The sequence below is a fragment of the Urocitellus parryii genome, chromosome 7 (assembly GCF_045843805.1).
Source record: "Urocitellus parryii isolate mUroPar1 chromosome 7, mUroPar1.hap1, whole genome shotgun sequence".
NCBI classification, from domain to species: domain Eukaryota; kingdom Metazoa; phylum Chordata; class Mammalia; order Rodentia; family Sciuridae; genus Urocitellus; species Urocitellus parryii.
The window spans coordinates 151,523,118-151,547,859 of NC_135537.1; the positions used below are offsets into that span (position 1 = coordinate 151,523,118).

The 24,742-nt window shown below is 37.6% G+C and overlaps 1 protein-coding gene and 1 long non-coding RNA gene across 4 annotated transcripts in view; one reads left to right on the forward strand and one right to left on the reverse strand.

Annotated features, from left to right (window-relative positions):
* Tex14 (testis expressed 14, intercellular bridge forming factor) overlaps positions 1-19,610 on the forward strand; it is a 76,603-nt gene extending 56,993 nt beyond the window's left edge. For all 3 annotated transcript variants that reach the window (XM_077800869.1, XM_077800870.1, XM_077800871.1), the window contains 11 exons: positions 309-371; positions 1,621-1,748; positions 2,352-2,557; positions 4,903-4,999; positions 6,546-6,620; positions 10,403-10,480; positions 11,432-11,531; positions 13,758-13,850; positions 16,437-16,546; positions 17,808-17,859; positions 18,925-19,610. In XM_077800869.1, the coding sequence (XP_077656995.1) occupies positions 309-371; positions 1,621-1,748; positions 2,352-2,557; positions 4,903-4,999; positions 6,546-6,620; positions 10,403-10,480; positions 11,432-11,531; positions 13,758-13,850; positions 16,437-16,546; positions 17,808-17,859; positions 18,925-18,961 (1,039 nt within the window). In that variant the 3' untranslated portion in view covers positions 18,962-19,610. The remainder of the gene's footprint in view (positions 1-308; positions 372-1,620; positions 1,749-2,351; positions 2,558-4,902; positions 5,000-6,545; positions 6,621-10,402; positions 10,481-11,431; positions 11,532-13,757; positions 13,851-16,436; positions 16,547-17,807; positions 17,860-18,924) is intronic.
* Positions 19,611-20,347: 737 nt separating this feature from the next.
* Positions 20,348-24,742, reverse strand: part of LOC144255747 (uncharacterized) — a 33,172-nt gene continuing 28,777 nt past the window's right edge. The window contains exon 4 of the long non-coding RNA XR_013343916.1: positions 20,348-20,966. This is a non-coding gene — a long non-coding RNA (uncharacterized LOC144255747). The remainder of the gene's footprint in view (positions 20,967-24,742) is intronic.

Here is a 24,742-nt window from a genome sequence, read left to right on the forward strand (position 1 = left end):
CAACATTTACCTCCCTATAAAGTTCCTGTGCTCCACTGATTTTCTTAGGAATTTCCTCATTGTCATATTGAGTTATTGGTTGATTTCAGGACTGGGCTGACCCTTATAGAGTAGTCAATCTCTGAAGAAGAACTGAGGCCCAGACATGTCAGAGAACTTGTAGCTAGTTAGAAGTAGAACCAGAACCCACACTTTTCACTTCTAGCTTTGTGCCCTTTCTACTGTTTGTTACTGGGTCAATAAACTGGTCTCTTGTATTAACTTAGTGCATTTGGCTAACGTTGATTTTATTTATTTATCCCTCACAGTATTGAAGGAAAACAAGAAGAGACATTAAAGGAATCACCAAAGGAACTGAAAGAGAAAGACATGTATGGCCACCAAAGAGTAGCCTAAGAATGCTTGTGTAAAGTATTGGTTTTATGGAAATAATATTTCCTTGTTGTAAGAATCTGCATGTTGGGCTGAGGTTGTAGCTCAGTGGTGGAGTACTTGCCTAGCATGTGTGAGGCACTGGGTTCAATTCTCAGCACTACATATAAATAAATAAAATAAAGGTCCATAGACAACTAAAAAAAAAAGAACATACATCTTTGCGTTTTTATGTGTAGATTTAATGTATGTTCCTTCATTTACCAGGAAACTGTTACTAAACTGATGATGTGATTTATAATTAATAGCATCTTATAATCAAGGAAATATAGTGATAGTGATGATGGTAATAAAAGTTTATGTTTGGGATAGATTAAATCTGCCTTCCACATAAATATCCTTTTATCTATTTTTAGCTGCCAAGATGTCTTTAAAGTTAGTATTTCTTTTTTAAGGTTTCTCTAATATTCTCTCTCCTCCTCTTCCTCATCTGGCTTCCTTTCCCTCTTCTCCTTCCTACTTCCCCTCACACTTCTTCCTCTTTGCTTTCCCCTTCTCCCTTTCCTTCTCTTCCTCCTTCTCCATTTCCCCCCTCTTTCTTCCTGCCTCCTTATCCTCATCCTTATCTTCTTCCTCTTTCTTTTTTTTCTTCTCTTTTTCCTCTTCCTCTTCTCCCTGCATCTCCTCCTCCTTTTCTTCTTTCTTGTTTGACCCAGAGTCTTGTTTTGCTGCCCAGGCTGGTCTTGAACTCCTGGACTCTCAAATACCTGAGACAGTAGGCACATGCCACTGTACCTGACTCTGACATTCTGTTTAAGACATTCTTTAATTCTGATCTATTGACAAAGATTTTTGTCAAGAATATACTTCAAAAATTCTTGGGCTGGGATGTGGCTCAAGCGGTAGCGCGCTCGCCTGGCATGCGTGCGGCCTGGGTTCGATCCTCAGCACCACATACAAACAAAGATGTTGTGTCCGCTGATAACTGAAAAAAAATAAAATATTAAAAAAATTCTTTTTGCTGGGTGTGGTGGTGCATGCCTGTAATCCCAGCAGCTCAGGAGGCTAAAACAGGAGGATCACAAGTTCAAAGTAAAATACAAAATAGGGCTAGGGAAGTGGCTCAGTGGTTGAGTGCCCCTGAGTTCAATCCCTGGTACCCCCCCAAAAAAAAATTCTTGTCAAGAATATATTACTTGATTTTTCTAAACATCTTCTCAGAATTACTGTGTTCTCTTAATTCTTTAGATCATTGACAGATATTCAAGACCTGTCTAGTATCTCCTATGAACAAGATAGCTCTTTTAAGAAAGCCTCATGCAAGACACCCAAAATAAACCATGCACCTACTAGTGTCAGCACTCCACTTAGCCCAGGTAATCATGAACAGGGAGAAGTGTTTTGGGAAACGACCTCACAACCTCTGCCCTTTAGCTCTGGGAAGTCAGGCCAGAGATCAGACCTGATGGCTGTTTTCTCCCAGACCAAAAGTATTTACTTAGAGCCAAAGCTGGAGGGAATAATCCCATGGGAGGCAAGGTAGTGGTGGTTGTAGTGGTGGTGGTGATGTTTAAGTAGCTGTTACAGTAGTAGGGACATGCAAATGTAGGGTCTATTCTGTACTCTGAGCACTACTGAATTTAGTGTAGAAATTTGATTATCTATAGAGTTTTCAATTTAAAACAAACAGTGCTTAAATATCTATAGTTCTTGAGTCCTACAACCGTATACAGCCAGCATCAAATATATTTTCTTTAGTGTCCATATTTCCAGTATATTTGTGGTCTAATTTCCCTTTATTTTATTTTGATAGCCAGGTTTAAATATTCTCATTTTTTATAACTTGAGGAGCTAGGTCTCAGATTAGTGATTATTTCAGTTGTTAGCAACTTTGGGAAATCTGCATAGTTAAAGAATTTTGAGTGTTTCATTTGTAATGTAAAGAATTCAGATACTAACCACCTTTTTTTCTCCAATAGGGTCAATTTCTTCATCTGCCAGTCGGTATAAAGACTGCCTAGAAAGTATCACACTTCAGGATCAAACAAGGTCTACCTCTTGCTGGAATAGCCAAGAATCTATTCGAATTTTTTCTGATAAATTTATAACCATTCGAGAGAAAGCAAAGAGCCTGGATTCTCTCCTTACTTCCTCTGAGACTCCTGCTCCAAAACTGATCAATCTGGTAAGTTTACCAATTCTGCTTTATACTCTCACAGGATCATGCACTCATAGGATCAGCCCAAGGGGCTCAGAGATATGAAGGACCAAGATTTTTCCAAATTAATTACACAGCAAGAAATAAGCTGGTTCTTCTTCAGGCTTCCCTCGGGCTCTTTGCCTAAATCTGTATTGTAGGAGGCTTATTTACTTTCTCTTTGATGCCTCCATTGGTTACTTCCCTGAAAGTATTGATTACTTGTCCTCTTCTCTGAACTCCTGAACTGATAATCTGCAGGAAAAACACTTAATTGTATCCTATCCTTTTTTGACCTCTTTTTTCCTCCTCTCTGACTCCCTAGGGTTTTTTTAAAAATATATATTGTTTAGTTGTAAATGGATACAATATCCTTATTTTGTTTATTTGTTTTTATGTGGTGCTGAGGATCAAACCCAGTGCCTCACATGTATGAGGCAAGTGCTCTACCAATGAGCCACAATCCCAGCCCCATGTCTCTCTCATATTTTATGTGTATATTTTTTTTGAGAAAACCACAGATTTCTTAACTTCATACTGCTTACTAACACATAGTATCGTCTATAGACAGATTGATTATTTGCTTTGGCCCTCAATGAAAAAATTAATTGTCATCTTCTTTGGGCATTGTGCTCACAAAACATTTACTCAGATCTAAGGAAATGAACCAAGTACAGTGGTGCACATCTATAATCCCAGCTATTTGGGAGGCTCAGGCAAGAGAATTGCAAGTTTGAGGCCAGACTGAGTGAGTTGGTGAGACTCTGTCTCAAAAATAAAAAGGAATAGGCATATAGCTCAATAATACAGCACTTGCCTATCATGTGTAAGGCCTGTGTTCAATCCTTAGTACAGCTAAATAAATAAATATAGGAGTTGGGAAATGGTAAGGAATTTACCCTTTTATTCAACAGACTGTTGACTAAATAGATTCTGAGTGCCAGGCATCATGTCAGACCCTCTTCCAGTCATCTAAGACATATACTTTTCTTCAGAGTTGCTCATTGTCTAGAGAGAAAGAGAGGCCTAATGTAACACAGAGGTAAGTACTGAGGCAGAAAGGGATGAGAAGGCTTCCAGAAGAGGTCTGTTGAATGAGTCTAACTTACTAGATAAAAAAGTGAATGGGCTGGGGTTGTGGCTCAGCAGCAGAGCACTGCCTAGTGCATGTGATGCCCTGGGTTCGATCCTCAGCACCACATAAAAATAAAATAAAGATGTTGTGTCCACCGAAAACTGAAAAAAAAAAAAGAATATTAAAAAACTCTCTCTCTCTCTTAAAAAAAAAAAAAAGCTAAGTACCAAAAAAACCACACAAATAACCCAATCAATAAATGGGCCAAGGACACTTCTCAGAAGAGGATATACAATCAATCAACAAATATATGAAAAAATGTTTATCATCTCTAGCAATTAGAGAAATACAAATCAAAACTACTCTAAGATATCATCTCACTCCAGTCAGAATGGCAGCTATTATAAAGACAAATAATAATAAGTGTTGGCGAGGATGTGGGGGAAAAGGCACACTCATACATTGCTGGTGGGACTGCAAATTGGTGCAGCCAATATGGAAAGCAGTATGGAGATTCCTTGGAAAACTGGGAATGGAACCACCATGTGACCCAGCCTCAGCTATTCCTCTCCTCAGTCTATACCCAAAGGACTTAAAAACAGCATACTATAGGGATACAGCCACATCAATGTTTATAGCAGCACAATTCACAATAGCTAAACTGTGGAACCAACCTATATGCCCTTCAGTAGATGAATGGATTTTAAAAATGTGGCATATATACACAATGGAATATTACTCAGCAAAAAAAGAAAATAAAATCATGGCATTTGCAGGTAAATGGATGGAGCCGGAGAAGATAATGCTAAGTGAAGTTAGCCAATCCCCAAAAAAACAAATGCCAAATGTTTTCTCTAAGGAGCCTGATTCCTACTGGGTTAGGGAGGGGGAGCATGGGAGGAATAGAGGAACTCTAGATAGAGCAGAGGTGTGGGAGTGGAAGGGAGGGGGCAAGGGGTTAGCAATGATGGTGGAATGTGATGGATATCATTATCCAAAGTACATGTATGAAGACATGAATTGGTGGGAACATACTTTATTATACAAACAGAGATATGAAAAATTATGCTCTGTATGTGTAATAAGAATTATAATGCATTCTGCTGATCCCCAGCACCACATAAAAATAAATAAATAAATAAAATAAAGGTTGATCAACAACTAAAAAATATTTCTTTAAAAAGTGGAAATGATTGAACTGCATGTACTTTTTTACTCAACACATGTGTCAGTTACTATTTTTACATCTCACTTGTAGAAAAGATTGTCTGCATGTGCTGTAGTTGGTTCCTCTAGTATGGCTACCACATCTGACACATCAACCCAAGCCACCCAGAGAAGGAGCCTGCCTAAAGGTACCTGTGTGTCATATCAAAGTAGAAGTTCATAATAGTTAGCCAATTTAAGGAGACTTAAATCGAAGCTATATTTGGTTCAAACAAAAATGCTATTTCCTCCGATTGTGAAACAGATTTGTTATAGAAAACTTGGAGAATAAAGCAAAGCTTAAAAAATAAAATAATTATATAACTGTAATTTTTTAATTTCATGTATAATTTTAATATATATCTTTCTCACAGATTTAGAAATATATTAAAAAATAGCATAGTTGCATATCAGTTCTAGACTGCTTTTTTTCCTTGATGATATATATTTAACCTCCTTCTCTGTGAGTACCACATCCACAAATTTAACCAACAGCAAGTCAAAAATATTTGAAGAAAATTGTTCTGAACATGTATATGCTCTTTTTCTGTTCTTATTCCCTTAACAATACAGTAAAATGACTATATATATAGCATTTACAACGTATTATTATTGTAAGTAATCTAGAGATGATTTAAAGTATATGGGAGGATATACAAAGATTATATGCAAATACTGTACCATTTTATGTAAGAGACTTAAGTGTCCATGAATTTTGATACCCTCAGGTAGAAGAGATCCTAGAATCAGTCCCTTATAGATACTGAGGAATAACTGCATTTTGAGTATTTTCCCTTGTCATTAAAAACTATTCATATATATATATATAATAACTACATAATAATCCATTCTATTTAAAGTCCATTCTATTTAATAGTCAATGTTATTTAACTCTTTCCTAATGTCAAAGATTTATGTTGCTTTCCAACTTTTTGCTCTGTGTACATAAATCTTTAACTATACTTCTGATCCTTTTCTCAGGACAGATTCTTAGAAGACAGTTTTTTAATCAAAAGGATCTGATACTGTTAAGGATTTTTTTTTGGTGGATGGTGGGGTATTGGAAGTTGAACCCATGCCTCACATATGCTAGACAAAGGATCTGATGTTTTTACAACTCTTGAGGCATATTGCTTTCATTACATTAATTTTAATATCTTAAGTCTTTGGAACAAAGACTTGAAATTTTCCCTCCAGGAATGGATTTTGTCTTATATTGAGGGGTTGTTATTATAATTGAGCTCTTGGGGCAAGACCTGAAGTACAGTTGCTTTTATATCACCTGGCCTGAAAATTTATAGACAAAGGCCTTCTACTTCGTGTTTTGTCCATTTTGGCTGGTCTATAACCTCTATATTCCTTAAGCAATTCTGATCCAGATTGGATCCCCCAGCCTCTTAGTAAGAACCTACTTCAAATATCCTTAGCAAGGGAAGGGGCACAGGCCAAACAATACTGAGGTAAGTGGGATAGAATAAGAGAGGTCTCTACTAAGAAAATTATTTAAGAGAAGGAGGTATCTATTAGGACAGAAGAGAAGGAGGTATCTATTAGGACTGTTATATAAAAGACTTTCTTTTACCCTTTATTTATTTCATCATTGGAAATCCTCAGTCAGATTCATGAGGGGGCTTAGAAAAGTCCACTTCAGATTCAGGAGAGTGTTAAGTCATTTCTTCCTTTATCTTTTTAAAGAACTAATGGAAGCCATTTCACAGCATCACATTGATGAGCTACCACCACCATCTCAGGAGCTACTTGACGAAATTGGTAAGAGACTGTTAGCCAGCTTTTCATCATTGTGACCAAAGTATATGACACAAACTACTCAGAAGAGGAAAGGTTTATTTTGGCTCATGGTTTCATTTCATGATTGACCAATTACATTACTCTGGGCCTGAGGTGAGACAGAATATCATGGTGAAAAGGTGTGGTAGGGGAAAGCTGCTCAGTTTGAGGCAACCAGGAAGCGGAGAGAAAGACAGAAGAAGGGACTAGAGACAAGATAAAGTCCCTAAGGACATGTCCCCAGTGACCTACTAATAATAAGTCAGAACCCTCATGATCCAATCATTTTCCCTAAACAGTACTGCACTGGGAATGAAACCTTTAACACAGAAGATTGTGGGGGACATTCCAGACCTAAACCGTAACAGGAACATTTAATACAAAATACACTTGGTCTTGTCAGCTATTGTCACTGACCACAGCATGGTTTCCTTATCTCAGATATGAGCACTAATAGAAAGGGCCTACAAAGTTCTGGTTGAATGATAAAATCAGAAAGGGACAGCTTTCCAATAAAAGGGACCACAACAACTTAGCTGGGATATTGGCCTGAATCTGTTACATTTTGTTTCTTAAAGGTAATGGTGATGATTGTGAGGGGAAATAAAAATATTAAAATGATTTATGATGATAAACTTCTTTTATTAAAGAAACTCTTATCTTCTTTTTAAACCAAACCAGCCATTCCTTGGAGGCCTGAGTAGGAGGCATTCAAAGTATTGAAATTGTGGGTAAATCCCTTTCCTAAGAGTCAGTGTCATAAAATTTAATGAGACTAGAATTTTCCATTTCAGGCAGAGACTGAGTAGTACCAACTCAATTTTATTTGCATTTGGGTTGATGTGAAAAAATGATGCAAGGTTATCGAAAAATTTGCAGGCAGGTAGTCTGCTTCCCCGGCAGCTTGATGGACCATCCCCTTGCCCTTAGGGGATGCCTCTCATCAGATTTGTGAGAGTTTAATTATTTTTTTGATGGTCCTATTCTTGCTATGGAGCTTGTAGAGAACTTCCTGGACACTAGTTGGTTTTCAGAGTCTCTGAGGTTTTGAGTCTCATAAGAAGTGAGAGCTTATTGGTCTGACTCTAGGACCAGCTGCCTTCTAGTCTCCTTATAACCCTCAGCCCCTGTTCTTTGACACGTTTAAGTAGATCCAGTCAGCTTCTAAAACCTTCCTTGCTTGGTTTCTTTTCCCGTAGTTACAGGCCCTTTTCTTTTTTTATTTTTGCAGTACTGGGGATTAAACCCAGGGCCTTGCACATGCTGGGCAAGTGCTGCACCACTGAGCATACCCCCAACCCTATAGCCTTTTGTTGCCTCACTTAACCTTGCCTTCAGTGCCACAGGGTCATATAGGTCACAGGCTTTTATGGGTCAGGCTCTTAGGCCCATAACCCTACCTCTCTACTTTCCACCTCTGAGACTCTCTAGTTAATCTCTGCAAATTCTTCCTCTGTAGTTAATCTCGGCAAATTCTTCCTCTGTAGTTGCTCTTCTTAAAAATAACAGAACTGTTGAGATTGGAGGTTATCCTACATGTGTACTGCTTAAGTAGATTTTTAGTATCATTTGTTCCTTAGCAATGGCGTAATTTTCCAGAAATACAAAGTAGGCTTAAATAGGTACTTGCAAGTTGGACTGTAATCAATACTTGCCTGTGGATCCTGCTGTCCTTCTACTGTAGTTACCACATGTGAACCCTCTCTCACTTTCTCCATTGTAGCAGCTGTGTTCCCAGGTTTCCTCCTGGGTTCTGGTCTCATGGTACATACCCCAGCACAGTCATTTCACTTATGGCAATTATCTGGGCCAGGTTTGTAGGTGATGTCTACACTTTGAATGGCTCAGTAATTTTCCAGAAATACAAAGAGCAGAGGATCCTTTTTTAATTTTGTCTCTCTCCCCCTCAGGGAATTGTCTCTTTTGTTAGTTGTTTGATCCCCAGATTCTAGAACAGAGCCTGGTATATAAAAAGAACTCAATAAATGTTTATAAAATAAAAGAATTGAGTTTTCTATGCAAGTAGTAAGAAGCCTTCCATAAACTCAGACTGCAAGCAGTCTTTTGAGATCACCCAAACATGAAATCCCTGTCCTTTTTCTCTCTTAGTCCTTCCCCAATACCCAAAATTACTTGTCTGAAGGAGGCCAGACCTCTTTGTACTGACCCTGTGTTCTGACCCTGCTTACAGGACTGCGTAAAGATATCCATATGAAGAAGTGACTCTTCCCAGCCTTACTACATGATTCTAATGCTTCTGTCTAAAGCATTACAGTTTTAGAAAAACCCTTGGAACTTTTATCAGAGCCTGAGTCACCAATCCACACTCATTCTTCCTCAAGGAAATTAGATTTTGGATTTGTGCACTCACCCTCCCCCACACTAGACCCATTAGGCCTTGAAGAAATGGGAGGTACCTACTCAACTGAAGAACTCCCTAATGATAAATCAAGGGGGAAAAGTTCACCAGTGGGCTTCTGCCTTCTCCCTCTAGGAGGTCCTGGATGCCTTATGCAAATAATCAAGTAGAGGGTTTTTGAGTAGTTTTTCCTGATGATGGGTTTACTCATCTGGCTATTGTATATGTATTGTTTCCCCTAAAGAGATTTCTGGGGAATGACCTGCTGTTACTCTTTTGGAGGACCCACATTCAAATCTCTAGATTCCTGACAAGAACCTACAGGGGAAATTTTAGAACCCTAAGATATAGGTAATCATTTAAGATCAACAAGGGACTAATCAGGATTAAAATGGATTTTTAATTTCAAACTATATAAAATGATCTTATAGGGCCCCTTGATGCCAAGCTCTGTGAGGTAGGACCTCTTTCCTACTCAGCAGGAAGGGAGCCAACTTGTACCTTCCCAGAACAAGACCAGCAAGCTCAGGCTGGTCTGCCTGTGCTCCCTGCAACTGACTTTTTGCTCTGCACTGGAGAGTACTTTGAGGAGACTGAGCACTTAATAAATGCAGAGCAGCCACTGATTTTAGCAGATGCTTGTCTTTAGTAAGTATTTCTTTAGGAAATGGAAATAATGGATATTCTCTGCCTCTTGTCTTTCCATAGGCCGGAAGAGATGAGGAAACATTTGAATTATTGTGATGTTGTAATAAAATTTTTTTTACAGAGTAGAATATAGAGATTAGGAGCATAAACCTTACAGTTAGAACTGCCTGGATTCAAATCTCATTCTTCCCACTGATTTTCTGTGTGATTTTAGGCAAGTTCTTTAACCTTTCTTAGGTTTTAGGCAAGTTTCTTAACCCTAATTTCCTCATTCACTAAACACAATTAACAATAATGCAGTCAGTTGCATAGGGTTGTTGTAAAGATTGTGAACATTAGCCTCACATGCACAAGGCCCTGGCTTCAATCCCCAGCACCATACATACACACAAAAAAGATTGTGTGAACATTAATCCTGAGTACATAGGGTGCGGCAAAGTATTACCTATCTTCTGCATCATCATAATCATCTTTTTTTGTCTTACTTGAAAAATTTCCTTCAAATTAGGAATGTCCATAAGCAGTAGTTCTCCAACTTTATCAGGCATCTTGAAGGTCTTGTTAATACACAGATTGCTGAACCATACTGCCAGAGTTTTAGATTCAGTAGGTCTAGGATAAGGCCCAAGAATTTGCATTTCTATCAAGTTCCTGGGTTAAGTCAGAGCTGCTGGTCTGAGGACCACCCTTTGAGAACCACTGCCCTAGAGTCATTCAAAGGAGGAATAAGTTGTCTTTTGCTTTTGTACTGTGACAGAGCACCTGAAGCAGCAGCAGAATTCATCCACAGTGTTGCATGAGAACACAGTACATGATCTGGGCATCACTGCAAATGGTGAGCATATACTCTCAGATTTTTTCATCAGGTTCTAGGTGTAATGTTGTCCTTGGCAACAGAGTAGTACATATGGGGAAGTGTGACCCTGAGGTCAGTCAAACTCCACCTCAATTCTGACTCTACTAGTTTTTGCTTTTGCGGTGTTAGGGACTGAACCTAAAGGTTCTCTACTTCTGAGCCACATTCCCCTATTTATTTATTTATTTTTATCTTTTAAGACAGTTTCTTGCTAAATTAGGGCCTTGCTAATTTGCTGAAGCTAGTCTCCAACTTGTGCTCTTCCTTCCTCTGCCTCCTGAGTAGTTGGAATTATGAATATGTGCTACTGTCCTAAGTCAGTTATATGACCAACTGTTTAATATCTGAGCCTCAGTTGTCTTTATCTGTAAAATGGGGATAATAATTCCTATATTATGAAGTACATAATAGCTCCACAAACAGTGCATGGTACATCCATAAAATATTTAGCAAATGTTAGTCCTCTTTCCTTTATGGGACTGGTGACCAAATGAAATGAGATAGCATATGTAAAATGCTTATCATACATTAGAGGGTTTCTTCCCCACCCACATTCCTTCCTGGGGCTCCAACCTAGAAACATTTCTAAGAAGTAAATTTATTCAGTTTGTTCTCAGGGCTGCTTGCCTTATCTTTTGTGTGACCTTTCTTTCCTCTGCTTGTTCTTATCCATCTCTGAACCTTGGCACAGGCTAGATTTCCTAAAGCTTCACCTGGCACCAAAGAGCTCCCAAGACCCCAGATGCAGCTGTTGTGAATACAGGTGTCCTATAGACTGCCACCTGTCCTCCTGCTCTAATGGGAAGAGAGGAGCTAGTCCATTGCATACTTAAGGAACCACTGATAGGCCTTAATTTCTATACTCCATTTTAAGGCAGGCTTTCTTAATGTTTTCATTCTAATAAAGCTAATTCTTTGAATTGTTTTTAGATCAAAAGCATTTAGAAGAACAAGAAACTGACCATAATAAAAATGATAACATTTTGCTTTGGACAAGAGAAACTGAGGATCTAGAAGAGGACACAGAGAGGTAATAGAAAAAGCTAGACTTTTGAAAGGGTTTTAAAAATTGCATTGTTTTTATATTAAGTGTTTTCCCCAATATTGACAAATAGGAGGAAAAAAATCTTGCCCCATACTATCCTAATAACTTCCATTCCTAAAAGGTTTTCTGCTTTTTAAAAAATTTAACTGTGATAAAATACAAATAATATATGTTACATGTAAAATACATTAATAAAACTTACATGCAACATACATACACATTATATGTAAAATAAATATAACATAAAATTTGCCATCTTGGGGTAAATTTACCATCTTGGTTGTGACTCAGTGGTAGAGCACTTGCCTAGCATGTGTGAGGTATAGGGTTAGATCTTCAATACCACATAAAAATAAATAAATAAAAATAAAGGTATTGGGCTGGGTTATGGCTAAGCAGTAGAGTGCTCACTTAACACGTGCGAGGTCCTGGACTTGATCCTCAGCACCATATAAGAATAAATAAATAAAGGTATTGTGTCCAACTACAACTAAAAAATATTTTTTAAAATATTTATCATCTTAATAATTTTTATGTGTATAGTTCAGTAATATTAAGTATACAGAGTGGAACTGGGGTTGTGACTCAGTGTAAAGCACTTGCCTAGCACGTGTGAGGCACTGGGTTCAATTCTCAATTCCATATAAAAAAATAAATAAAATAAAGATATTATGTCCATATACAACTTTTTTTTAAAAAAGCATGTATATGGTCCCAACTTATGATGGTTCAACCTATGTTTTTATGACTTTATGATCTTTTCCTGGGATAGCAATATATGGTATGATACTCTGAGTTCCAGACAGTAGCAACAAGCCATAGTTCACAGTCATCCTCACAATCATGAGGGTAAATGACTAATACTCTACAGTGTACTGTCTTGCTCAGCTTGCTGTTTGGTTGGTTAGGTGTATTAAATAAGAAATGTATTTACAACTTAACAGTATTTATAATATAAATCAAGGGCATCTGTACTCAAATTGTTATGCAACAATTCTCCACACATTTATCATTTTACAAAACTGAAACTCTTTCTGGCTTGTCAACTCCCATTTGCAAGATGGCAGCTATCCACACACCAGGCAGATGATATAAGCAGGTGAGACAAAGGAATATATTAGTTGATTCTGCCCCATTTTATCTGGAAAGCAAAATTTCCCAAGAAACTCTTCCCAGCCCACATCCACTTTATCTAATAGACCTATTGGGTACAAGGGACATCAGAAATTGAATTAACATCCCAACTGCTATAAAAGGCAGCAGCAAATAAGAGTGTTTTGACTAACTTTTGGTTAATGAATCTAGTGTCTGTCATATTCTTCAAGGGATATGTTATTCTTTATAAGAAGGAAAAAGGAGAGACCTGGAAGGGGAAAGGTCTGGGAAGTAGAGGAGGAGACTGGAGCCCTAGGATCTGAGAAGAAAATAGAGAGAGGGTTAGAGACAGTGAAAAGAAAGAAGCAAGAAGGGGAAATTTTTTTTTTCAAGGGATGTTTTAGAAAATTTTTATCTGTGATATTACCGTTCCTTCTATCTCCCCAAAATGCTGTCATTAAAAAGCTGAGCCATAATTTAAGGTAAAAGAATAATTGCTTAAGAAGACCAAGTTAGGTTTGGCTATTCAAACATAAAATTCTTTGTACATGGTCAAAAGTTAGCTAATGTTATTGTCTCATCCTTTTCCAAAAGAACTGGTGGCAGTACTTACCACAGACATGCTCCACAGATGCTCAGACATTTCAGTGCTATGAATGGTTTGTCAGTTCTAGGGACCAAGCTAGAGTGGAAGATATTTTTTTGATGGGGGGGATATTTTTCAGGCTTTCTTAAAACACCCTATTTTCATCTTCTAGCCTCAGAGATAGTTCTTAGAAAAATAAATAGAAAGTATATGCAATCTTGACCTAAGGTAGAAACTGACTTAATGACCTAGATTGAGACAAGAGTCAGCATTTGACATTGGGATATCACTATATCATGGATGCCATGGCTTTTTGTCAAGGGACTATGGGACTATTTTGTATACATTTAAATTAGATCTATGTGACCTCTGTGAGTCTACATACAGTCTGACCAAACTTACATTTCCTCAACTGTATAGAGAAAGCACAGTTTTAAAGTTTCTTGCCACTCTATAGAGTGTTATGTTTCCTTGTCAAGGGAGAGGGAAAAAGACTATTGTCACCATTCTCTTCACTTTCCCTTGGATAGAGCTCATTCTACTCTTGATGAAGATCTGGAAAGATGGTTTCAGCCATCTGAGGAGAGCATGGAGCAGCAGGACCCCCACAAAGGCTCTACAAGGTTAGTATTCCCCATTGGGGGTTCTTCTTTTTTCCTTACATAAAATTTATATAATTCCTAAGGCATAGAGGTATTAGACTCCTATTTTCTTCTTTTTGAGGAAATGGGGCTAGGTTTTAGACTTCTTGGAGAATGAATGTCTGGTAATAGCATTAAACTGCTGTAGATAAGCCAGCCCTGACTCCAAGGGTGTGCATTCTCACCCTTGTCTCTCTCCCTCCAGTCACCCACAGTGCTCAAGATATTGATTAGCAAATTGATATCAGTATAGGAGAGGCCTCTAAGATTACTGTATTTAGGCCCTGCTGATTTCAACCTTTTCATCAGTCATTTGAATTATATCAGGAAAGGCATATTTATCAAATTTTTAAATAACAAATCTAGGAATGAGTGCTAATGTGATGGATGATAGACTGGGGATTCAAAATGGTATTGACAGATAAAGATAGCAGGCTATGGAGGCTCGTGCCTGTAATCCCAGCAGCTCTTGAGGTTAGGACAGGAGAATCTCAAGTTCAAAGCCAGCCTCAGCAACAGCAAAGTGCTAAACAACTCAGTGAGACCCTGCCTCTACATAAAACATAAAATAAGGCTGGGGATGTGGCTCTGTGGTTGAGTACCCCTAGTTCAATCCCTGGTACCAAAAAATAAAAAATAAAAAAGATAAAGCCAAACACAATGGTGCATGCCTATAGTCACAGCTACTCAGGAGGCAGAGTAGGGAGGATCTCTTGAGCCCAGGAGTTCAAGGCCAGTCTGGGCATCTTAAAAAAAAAAAAAAAGATGAAGGTAAAAGATTCAAAAACATAGAGTACTCCTAGGACACTTGGCCTGAAAAAAAATTTTTAATTGGAAATTCTTACTCACTATAGTTACATTAATGGCAGGAATTCTTAGTTTTGTATACCAAGCACTTAACATGCAGCTTGAGACATAGTAACAATCAATAAATTCTTGAAGGCATGGACATGACTCTCTGAAGCTCAGGTTGATGCAGTTGTTGAAAAGGTCAATGCAACATTAGTGCTGTATAGACAGAAATGTATTGATTAGATCAAGGTGATGTGTGAGACCGGTAATGTGCTGTTTAGAGCACTCCTAGGGTGCAATGTGAGACTACTTTTTAGTGCCACATTTTAAGAGATATTAATAAACAGAATAGGGTAACCACAGAACAGTCACAGGTCTGCAAACCAGGTCATATGAGAACAGCTGAAGGAGCTGGGGAGGCTTAGCCTGAGAAGAGCAGATGGAGTGGAGAATTTGATATCTTCCCTCAAATACCTGAAATACTGTAAAGTGAAGAGAGTCAGCTTACTCTCTTTTGCCCCAAAGGACAGAAATAGTGACTAGAAATTACAGAGTAACTGATTTGTATTCAGTAAAGCACAGACTTTCTAGTGGTCACAGCCACTGGATAGGGAGAGCAACTGGCTTTCCAGTTACTTCAACAATGGCTACTGCTGCTCAGAAGAGACTGGATGAGACTCTGATCTGGGGCATTTGGACACAGGCAGAAGACAACTCAAACACCTCCTCCCACTCTTTTTAAATATTTTTTAGTTGTAGATGGACACAATACCTTTATTTTATTTATTTTTATTTTTTTTTTAAATTATAGATAGGCAGAATGCCTTTTTTTGTTGTTTTATTTTTATCTGGTAGTGAGGATCAAACCCAGCACCTTATGCATTCTAAGCAAGTGCTCTACCCCCGAGCTACTCTACCACTAAGCTACAGCCCCAGCCCCTCCTCACCTCTGACCCTGTGATTCTGTTAGTGGAAGTTAAGAGAGGAAAAAAGTCTCTTTTCACCCTTTCTGTTTAATTCTCATTCATTCTCTCTATCTCTCTCTCTCTCTCTTTTTGCAGTGCTGGGGATTGAACCTAGGGCCTTACTCATGTTGGGCAAACACTGAGTTATATCCCCAGCCCTTCTCATTTTACATATTTTGTTTTTACTGTCCATGAAATGAAAGCAGAAAAAGAATCCCTAAATAGTGTTAGGTTCAGCCAGCTTCTCTTGAGCATTGACAATGAGCTGAACACTGTGCTAAGGCAGGAGGTGCACAGGGGGATCAATGACTCTGCCTTTAAGGAGCTTATTGTTGAATGGAGGTTTCTGCTTAAAAGTTTAACAAATTTGTTCTTAAACTGTAACACAGTCAAATTATTTAGACATTTCATATCAGAGGAAGTTGATCAAGTGGTGGTCTTTTTTAAAACCACCAATTATGACATAAAATGAGGGGTTTTTTCCCCCCTTTGAGGCCAGCTATATTGTCTAGTGGTGAAAAGCAGAGTCTGATTAGGTTGGCTGTCTAGGTCAGATCCCAGCTCTAGGACTTAGCAGGTATGTAATATCTTTGTGCCTCAGTTTCCTTATCACAATGGGGGCATTGGAGGTAACTACTTCATATAGTTGTTAAGAGAATTAAGCGAGTTAAACGGTACATTAGAACTCTTAAACCAACACCTGGCCCAAAGGGAACACTGTGATACTCCTAATTGCTGTTTCCTTCAGAGTACAGTCCTGCCCCTGGCTGTTATGTATGTGGTTTAATGCCCTAAATCATTGTTCTTAAAGGGAGAAAGCAACCAATGATCAAGAAGTTGGTGAAAAGCATAGAAAAAGGGAAAAAAGCATCAAGCCAGAGAGAAGGAAATCAGACAGCTTTTTAGGGGCTTCAGAAGAAGGTATGAATTAATGATTGTTTATAATGCAGTCTGCAGTCCTTAGGCTTTGATGAGCATCAAAGTTATTAAATAATGTTTCCAAATGTTATACACAATCTTCCTTCCTTTGATAATTTCTTTACCCTTGCAGTTCATTGTAGGTTTTCTGTTAATTGCTGATCATAGCTTCATCACAAAAACAGTAACAACATCAAGTTATATTTCTTAAAAAAAAAAACATTGGCTAATCTCATTGTCTGGAGAGATGTTTTGCTTCTAGTTGTCCAACATCTTCAAAAGAATTTTAAATTTAGCTTACACGGATGCTCCAGACTCCACTAAGAAGTCATATATTATGGAATTTAAATGAGGTTTACAAGTAATGAAAAAGTCATAAATTAACTTTAATTTCAAAACTGTTTTAATAGAGCTTTAGGCTATTTACAAACAACAATCTCCTGTTTAAGAGACATTAACTCTGGGTTGGGATTGTGGCTCAGCAGTAGAGAGCTCCCCTAGCATGGGCGGGACCAGGTTCGATCCTCAGCACCACATAAAGGCATTGTGTTGTGTCCATCTACACCTAAAAAAATAAATACTAAAGAAAAAACATTAACTCTTTCAGGTCATATGGTATCCCTTTCATCCTTTTCTCATTTAATTTTTCTACCTTGCTTTGTGTCCCGGGATGCTGACTCTAGTGGACTGCCTCTCCCTAGCTTCCTGTTGGCCAGTGGGAGGCCCTGGCAAAAGAGCAGAGGGCAGAAGCAATGTTAAGGGGTTACTTTCCCTCCCTGCCTGTTTCAACACCTTGCATCTGATAGAAGTGGTGTTCCTTCACAAGCACAGCTTCTATGAGACAGTTCCAGCTGTCCTCTCATCCCCATTCCTCAGTCCCTTCAGACCTAGGTTTCCCATTGCTGCTAGTCACCGAATGCCTTGCCATTCCTTTTTTTTTTTATGTAGTTACTTAAGTAACTTAGGTAATCTTTATCTGTATTTGCCATGGGTACATTTTGTTTCCTCCAGAACCTTGACTAGACTATATGGGCTTTTAGTTAGTATTTGCGAATTAGTGTCATTGGTGTCCATTGCTGTGGCAAAGAGCTGCAGAATATTAGGAGGGAAAGCCATTAACCATTCTGCCTCTATAGAACAACTGTTATAGGTAAAACAGTTTACACTAAACTAGAGAGAACACTAATGTGAATTCTGAATTCTGACACTCTTTAACATAGAAAGTAATCAGGTTGTTTTTTTCTTCCTCTTATATTTCACCAAGATGAACTAAAACCGTGTTTTTGGAAGCGACTGGGTTGGTCTGAACCATCCAGGTAATGAGATATCCTGTGTTTATAGGTTAAAGTTTACCATTTACATAAGCAAATTGAAATATTCACTGGTTTCTAAATAAACATTAATGACAAAGACTTGAATTAAGACCAAGTTGCACGGGGTTGGGGCTGTAGATCAGTGGCAGAATGTTTGCCTAGCATGTGTGAGGCACTGGGTTCGATCCTCAGAACCACATAAAAATAAAGGCATTCTGTTCATTTACAACCACAAAAAAAAAATTAAAAAAGACAAAGTTGCTCAGTTTATAGATACATGTTTCTGTTTATTAAAAAATGTGAAATTAATTCTAACTTTATTTAAATTAGTAGAAGCAGCCTGAGAATACTTTTCATACAGAAAGTATACATAAGTTGCTGCTGTCAATTGCTTTGCATCATTTTTGCATTTCCATTTTATGTTGCTGATCATAATATCCCTTGATTACAAATATCAAAATCCCTGGGCTGGGGATGTGGCTCAAGCAGTAACACGCTCACCTGGCATGTACGGGGTGCTGGTTTCGATCCTCAGCACCACATGAAAATAAAATAAAGATGTTGTATCCACCAAAAACTGAAAAATAAATATTAAAAAAAAGAAATATCAAAATCCCTTTTCCTTAAATTCAGTAGAACAGAAAGAGGATATTGTTTGTATCTTTTGAAAAAATGTATGTAGGGTTGGGGCTATAGTTCAGTGTTAGAGTGCTTGCCTTGCACATGTGAGGCACTGGGTTTAATCCTTAGCACCACATAAAAATATATTGTGTCCATTAAAAAAAGTCTGTATTGGGAAGGGCACAGTGGTGCACATCTGTAATCCCAGTGATTTAGGAGGCTGAAGCAGGAGGGTCACAAGCTCAAGGCTAGCCTGTCTCAAATAAAGCATTTGAGATGCTTGGGATGTAACTCAGTGTTAGAGCACTTACCTAGCATGTATCAGGATCTGAGTTCAATTCCCAGCACCACACAAAAAATAAAAACAAAAACAATAATAATAAAAAGCATATATATCAACTGGAAACTTTTTTTTTTCTTTTTGTCTTTTAAAACACGTAAACACAGGATAATTGTGCTGGATCAGAGTGACTTGTCAGATTGACTGGAAATGGATCACAGATGGATTCTGACCCAAGTTTGAGCATCTTGGTTGTGAGCTCTTCTTTCTTCTGCTGCAGTTGCCATTGGGGCAGTGGTTCCAGTTCCTTAACTCACAATTTGTTCAGCTGCTACAGTAGACATAATGGTTTGGCCCCATCTGTGGGCAGCATATGTAACCATTTGTTTTTCCATCAAATTTCTGAAAAGTGTAAGGTAGTTGCAATTTTAAAATTTTCTCATTGTGCTCAGAATGGTTTTTGGTTTTGTTGGTGTTAATTTTTTTGAATATTTTAACTCCTGTTATATAATAAAATGTTTATTTTCAATACCATTTAGGTTCCAGCTATGTATTTCTGTGTTTAAGAATTGGGCGTGGGGGGTGGGGAAAGGAACTTCTATTCAAAAACCTTCAATTTCTGTTATAGGGTTTGGCACATGGGCAGCTACCTTCATATATGCTGGTACCAGTTGTCCCTGTTTTATCATAGAAATACTGCCCAACCTTTTGGCTGGGATTGCCCTATTCCCATTCCAGCTAGAAGCAACTTAGTAAGAGATAACAATAAAATGCTAAGATTTTTTGAACTGTTCAAGGTAAACAACATCTTCTCCATGTGTTTTTGATTGTGAATCCCACATCATTAGTGTACTACAAGAATGAAATTGTGGTAATACTAATCACAACGTTTTGTTTAGCTTAGCCTCTTTTCATTCCTGGCCTATGTGTAGCTAGCCTGATTTTTAGAGGGTTTATATCTTTCATTACCTCCCATTTGGAATCTTCATATATGAATAGAAACCCTCTCTTGGAAACTATGTGCTACACTGCAGCACTTACCAGCTAGCATTTTGTTCTGCCTTGGTGAGTAAGTAGCAGGCCTGTTGTTTGTGAAAACTGAATAGTTCCTATTGTGAGTAGTGCCCAGAAAATTTGCCCTGCACAGATAAAATGGGAAGGTACAAGTCTGTTTGGCTATTTTATAGCAAGAAAACAGTTCCTTGCCATTGTATCCAGCAGAAAACCACCAGAAAACAAATTCATTTATAAATAATACTTTGAGAAATACAGATATTTATAATACATAGTCTTTCTCTCAAACAACTTATTATAATTGATGAGACAGAACCAACATAAGTAAAAATATAAGGTCTAATAGCAGATATACAATGATAAATGGTGACTTATGTTATTATCTGTTAATATGCATCAAGGATATAGGTCCGGATCTAGGGATGTGGCTCAAGTGGTAGCACGCTGTGATCCTCAGCACCACATACAAAGATGTTGTGTCCGCCGATAACTAAAAAATAAATATTAAAAAAAAAAAAGGATATAGGTCCTACACCAACTCCCTGTAATAAGGGTTGTAATCTGTCCACACAGAAAATTATTTTATTTGGCCCGTGACTGTAAAAAGTAGTGGTCAGTATTAGTAATCATAATGTTGATAGATATTATTTATTGGTTATAGAGCAATTATTATATACCAGTTGTTTTATTTATATTAATCAATTTTTCTGCACATGGGAGTCCCACTGTTTCTTTCACTCATCAGCTATTTTTCAAACTGTCATCTCTTACTTCCTATCAATACTCAACAGATGACTTCAGAGAAAATATAAGCCCTCAGGTGGGAGTTAACTCAGCTTCCTGCCACCAAAACTCCAAACATAATTACCTATATCCCTGTAGAACAGAAGTTGTTGTAGGTAAAGCAGTCAATACTGGACTGTACATATTCTTTCCACTCTCCTCCCTGTTTTAATAAAGGCGGTGTCCCTCTTCCTATCCTTAGGTCAATCTCATCTTCTGTCCACTCAGGGTTTTCCTTCTGAGGTTAACATTTCTCTTTTTAGTAGCTTCAACCTTTCTTCTTTATTAGCTTCTTTTCATAAGCATTAACACACTGGGCTGGGGATGTGGCTCAAGCGGTAGCGCGCTCGCCTGGCATGCGTGCGGCCCGGGTTGCACCACATACCAACAAAGATGCTGTGTCCGCCGAGAACTAAAAAAATAAATAAATAAATATTAAAAATTCTCTCTCTCTCTCTCTCTCCTCTCTCTCTCTTTAAAAAAAAAAAAAGCATTAACACACTTAGATTTTCCTATCTTTAAAAAAGTGTTCCCTGGATCCCACCTTCCCTTCTACCTACTATACCATCCTTCTCCTCCCACAGAAATTCTTGAAACATTCTTGTCTACATCTGCTATCTTTAGTACCTCACCTCCCACTCTTCTCAACCCACTCGAATTCTACTCCTTCCATTCTCTAGCAGTCACTAAGGTCACTGATGACTTCCATATTCCTAAATTCCTCAGTCACTTTGACCCCATTGTCAGTTTCTCTTTCAGTCTATCCTCTTAGCTTCCTTGATGTTGCACACTGTTATTCTCTCTCTCTCTCTCTCTCTCTCTCTCTCTCTCTCTCTCTCTCTCTCTCTCTCTCGTTGCCTCACCTCACCCTCCTTTACAGGCTCTGCCTTTGTCTTTTCTTACTGCAAGTTTTCCTCCTAAGCAACATAGTTTATTCCCGTGATTTCAGTTAGCACCTATGGACTAACAATTTCAGATTTGTATTTTAAGTGTACAACCAGACCTCTATTATGAGCTATCTTATCTCTTATACTTCAGGTATCTTACTGATATACCCAATATTGAACTAATGCTATAAAGACAATAAATAGGTTAAAAGTAGTAGTAAATGCTGTAGGGGAGGCAACTTAACATCAGGTCAGGTGTTCAGGTGAAACTATTCTAAAGAAGGGATATTTGGGCTTTGGTTGAATCATGAGAAAGAGCCAGTCTTACAACTCTGAAGGTAAGTTGTTCCCAACAAGGGAGTTGACTGGAAGGAAGTGAGGATGGAAACTGAGCAAGAGGATTATAAAACTATGGCCAAACATGGGAATCCAGTGGAAGGTTCAAAGCCAGGGGACAGGAAGTAGGGTAAAAGCATTTTTAAAACTTTCTTTCGTACTCTAATTTTTTTCTCCAAAACAATCTTTTCATTTATTTTTATTTGCAAAATGATATTTTTATGTACAAAGATAATCGTTTCATTTCCTTGTCCAGAACTTTGCCCATTGCTTCTAGAACTATGAAACTTTTCTCAATTCTTCAAATATATGGCACATGTTATTCTTGACTAGAATATGCCTCTCCTCAACTAACTACTTCATTGTTTGGTTTTAGCTTTCACTTAACTTTTTTAAAGAGATTTTCTAAAGTCCCTGAAGCTTAGTCTAGGTTAGGGACCTCTGAAATTCTTCCTTAGTAGCCTGCCTGCCTTTTCCCAACCCACACATAGACCATATTCCATAAGGCCAGGAATTATGTATAAGTTGTTCACTGAGTTATTGCCACTTACATATATTAGGTGCTCAGCAAATATTTGTTAACTGGACAATTATTTTTAATCTTCACAACACCACTAAAAGTTATTATTCTAGGGGAGGCTTCTTAAGTTCCCATGACCTACCCAGGATCATACTGGAGCAAACATATTTTGTATTCTTAAATGGTAGTCTTCCATGATTGGAGTTCAAAGTATGATTATGAAAGTTAAATAAGAGCTAAATTCAGACTAAAACTCTTTAAGCCCCATTCCTATCTCCTCATCTATTCTGTGGGTTTGATGCTGAGTTTTTGTAACATACTGAGTCCTTCACTTTTCCTCAAGATGGGAAAGCAGACATGTAACAAGTTCCAGACACACAGTAGATAAAGATTGGCTTACTAGAAAAATAATAAGCAACCTTGCTTAAGCAAAGAAAAAATAAACATTGGCTAACTACTGAATTAAATCACTAAAGCACCCTTGGAAAACTAGGATTATTAGGACATTTCAGATTTGTTTTTTACTCATACATGTTGGTGTTAAAAGTGGGTTATAGTGAGGTATCCCCAAGAAAGAGCTTAGAAATAAGATGGTCCTGTGGAAGTTAAGTAAGCAAACCCCACTCTCTAACTTAAGACTGTTAATTGTATAGTTGCTATTCTTGGATATGATTTGTTCCCCAAAATTTCATGTGCTGGAGGCTTGTTCCTTAATGTAATAGTATTGAGAGGTGGTGGAACCTAGTAAAGTAGGCCTTTAAGGGCACCAACTTGTGTCCTGAAGTGGGGTAGGTGTTGTGAGTCTAGATTGGTTACTGCTGGAGTAGGTTTTGATATATAAAGTGAATTTAGCTTTCTTGGCTAGCCTTCTTGCTTTCTCTCTTGTCATCTGACACCTATCCCCCTCACATGTGCTCTCACCAGACACATGACACTATCTGCTCTCACCAGAAGCTGATGCCAGCACCATCCTCTTGGATTAACAGAACTGAAAACTAAATAAATCTGTTATCTTCATACAGTACCAAGACTTACATACTTTGTTATAGCCACATTAAATATTAAATAGAGTAGGGCAATAGTGGAATAGGAGTTTATAAATGAAAAGGAGTTTATAAATGTTTGATGGAAGCAATACTGAAAAGCAAGAGTAGGGATTTATACTACTACATACTTAGGAATAATGTAAAGTTCAATAATTAACAGTATGGCATCAACATAGAAATGAATATTTATAGAATATAAAAAGAGTCCAAAGAAAGAACTAAAGTATAAAGTTTTGGGAATTTAGAATATGAAATAATCTGTATCAAGTTAGATAATTTAATGGGATATCTGACCAAACATTTGGAAAAACATAAAAGCTGAGTCCTTGTACCAAAAAATATGTCTGATTAATAAAAATTTTTAATTAAAAATAAATACATAAACATTAAGAAATATGTGACAATTTTATTAATCTTAGAGTGGGTTCAAAGTGAAGAGATTTTTGAATTTTACTATATAAAAATGTAAAATTTGGGGCTGGGGTGGCGGGCTTAGTGGTAGAGTGCTCACCTAGTGAGAGCGAGGCACTGGGTTCAATCCTCAGCACCACATAAAAATAAAGGTATTGGGGGCTGGGGTTGTGGCTCAGTGGTGGAGCACTTGCCTAGCATGTGTGAGGCACTGGGTTCAAGTCTTAGCACCACATATAAATAAATAAAGTCCATTGACAACTAAAAAAATTAAAAATAAAGGTATTGTGTCCACCTACAACTAAAAAATAGATTTCTTAAAAATTTAAGGGCTGGGGCTAGAGCTCAGTGGCAGAGAACTTGCCTAGCATGTGTGAGGCACTGGGTTCGATCCTCAGCACCACATAAAAATAACAAAATAAGGCATTCTGTCCATCTACAACTACAAAATTAATTAATTAAAAATATAAAATAATGGCTGAATGAGGATAAAGTCAACAAATGATAGAGTTGCAATATATTGTATGACTAAAAGGTTTATATTCCTAATATCTAAAGAGATCTAATAGCTTCTAAGAAAAAGACAAACACCTTAATGGAAAAACATGCAAAGAGCAATTCAGAAAAGAAGCATAACAAAGGGCATGGGGTTGTGGCTCAGTGGTAGAGCACTTGCCTAGCATGTGTGAGGCACTGGGTTAGAATCTCAGCACTGCATTATAAATAAGTAAAATGGGGGCCATCAACAACTAATAAAAATATTTTTTTAAAAAAGAAGCATAACAAGTAACCAGTTAGCATATTAAAAGATGTCTAGTTTCACTGATAATAAAAAATGTAAATTAAAATAAGATAACTAAAGAGGAAAAATATCGGTAAGATCTAAGTTTGGTGGGAGAGTGGGGAATCAAGCATCTGTGTTGGGGATATGAATTGGTGCCACTTATCTACAGAGAGATTTTTGAGTATGTATTTTAAATGTGAATGT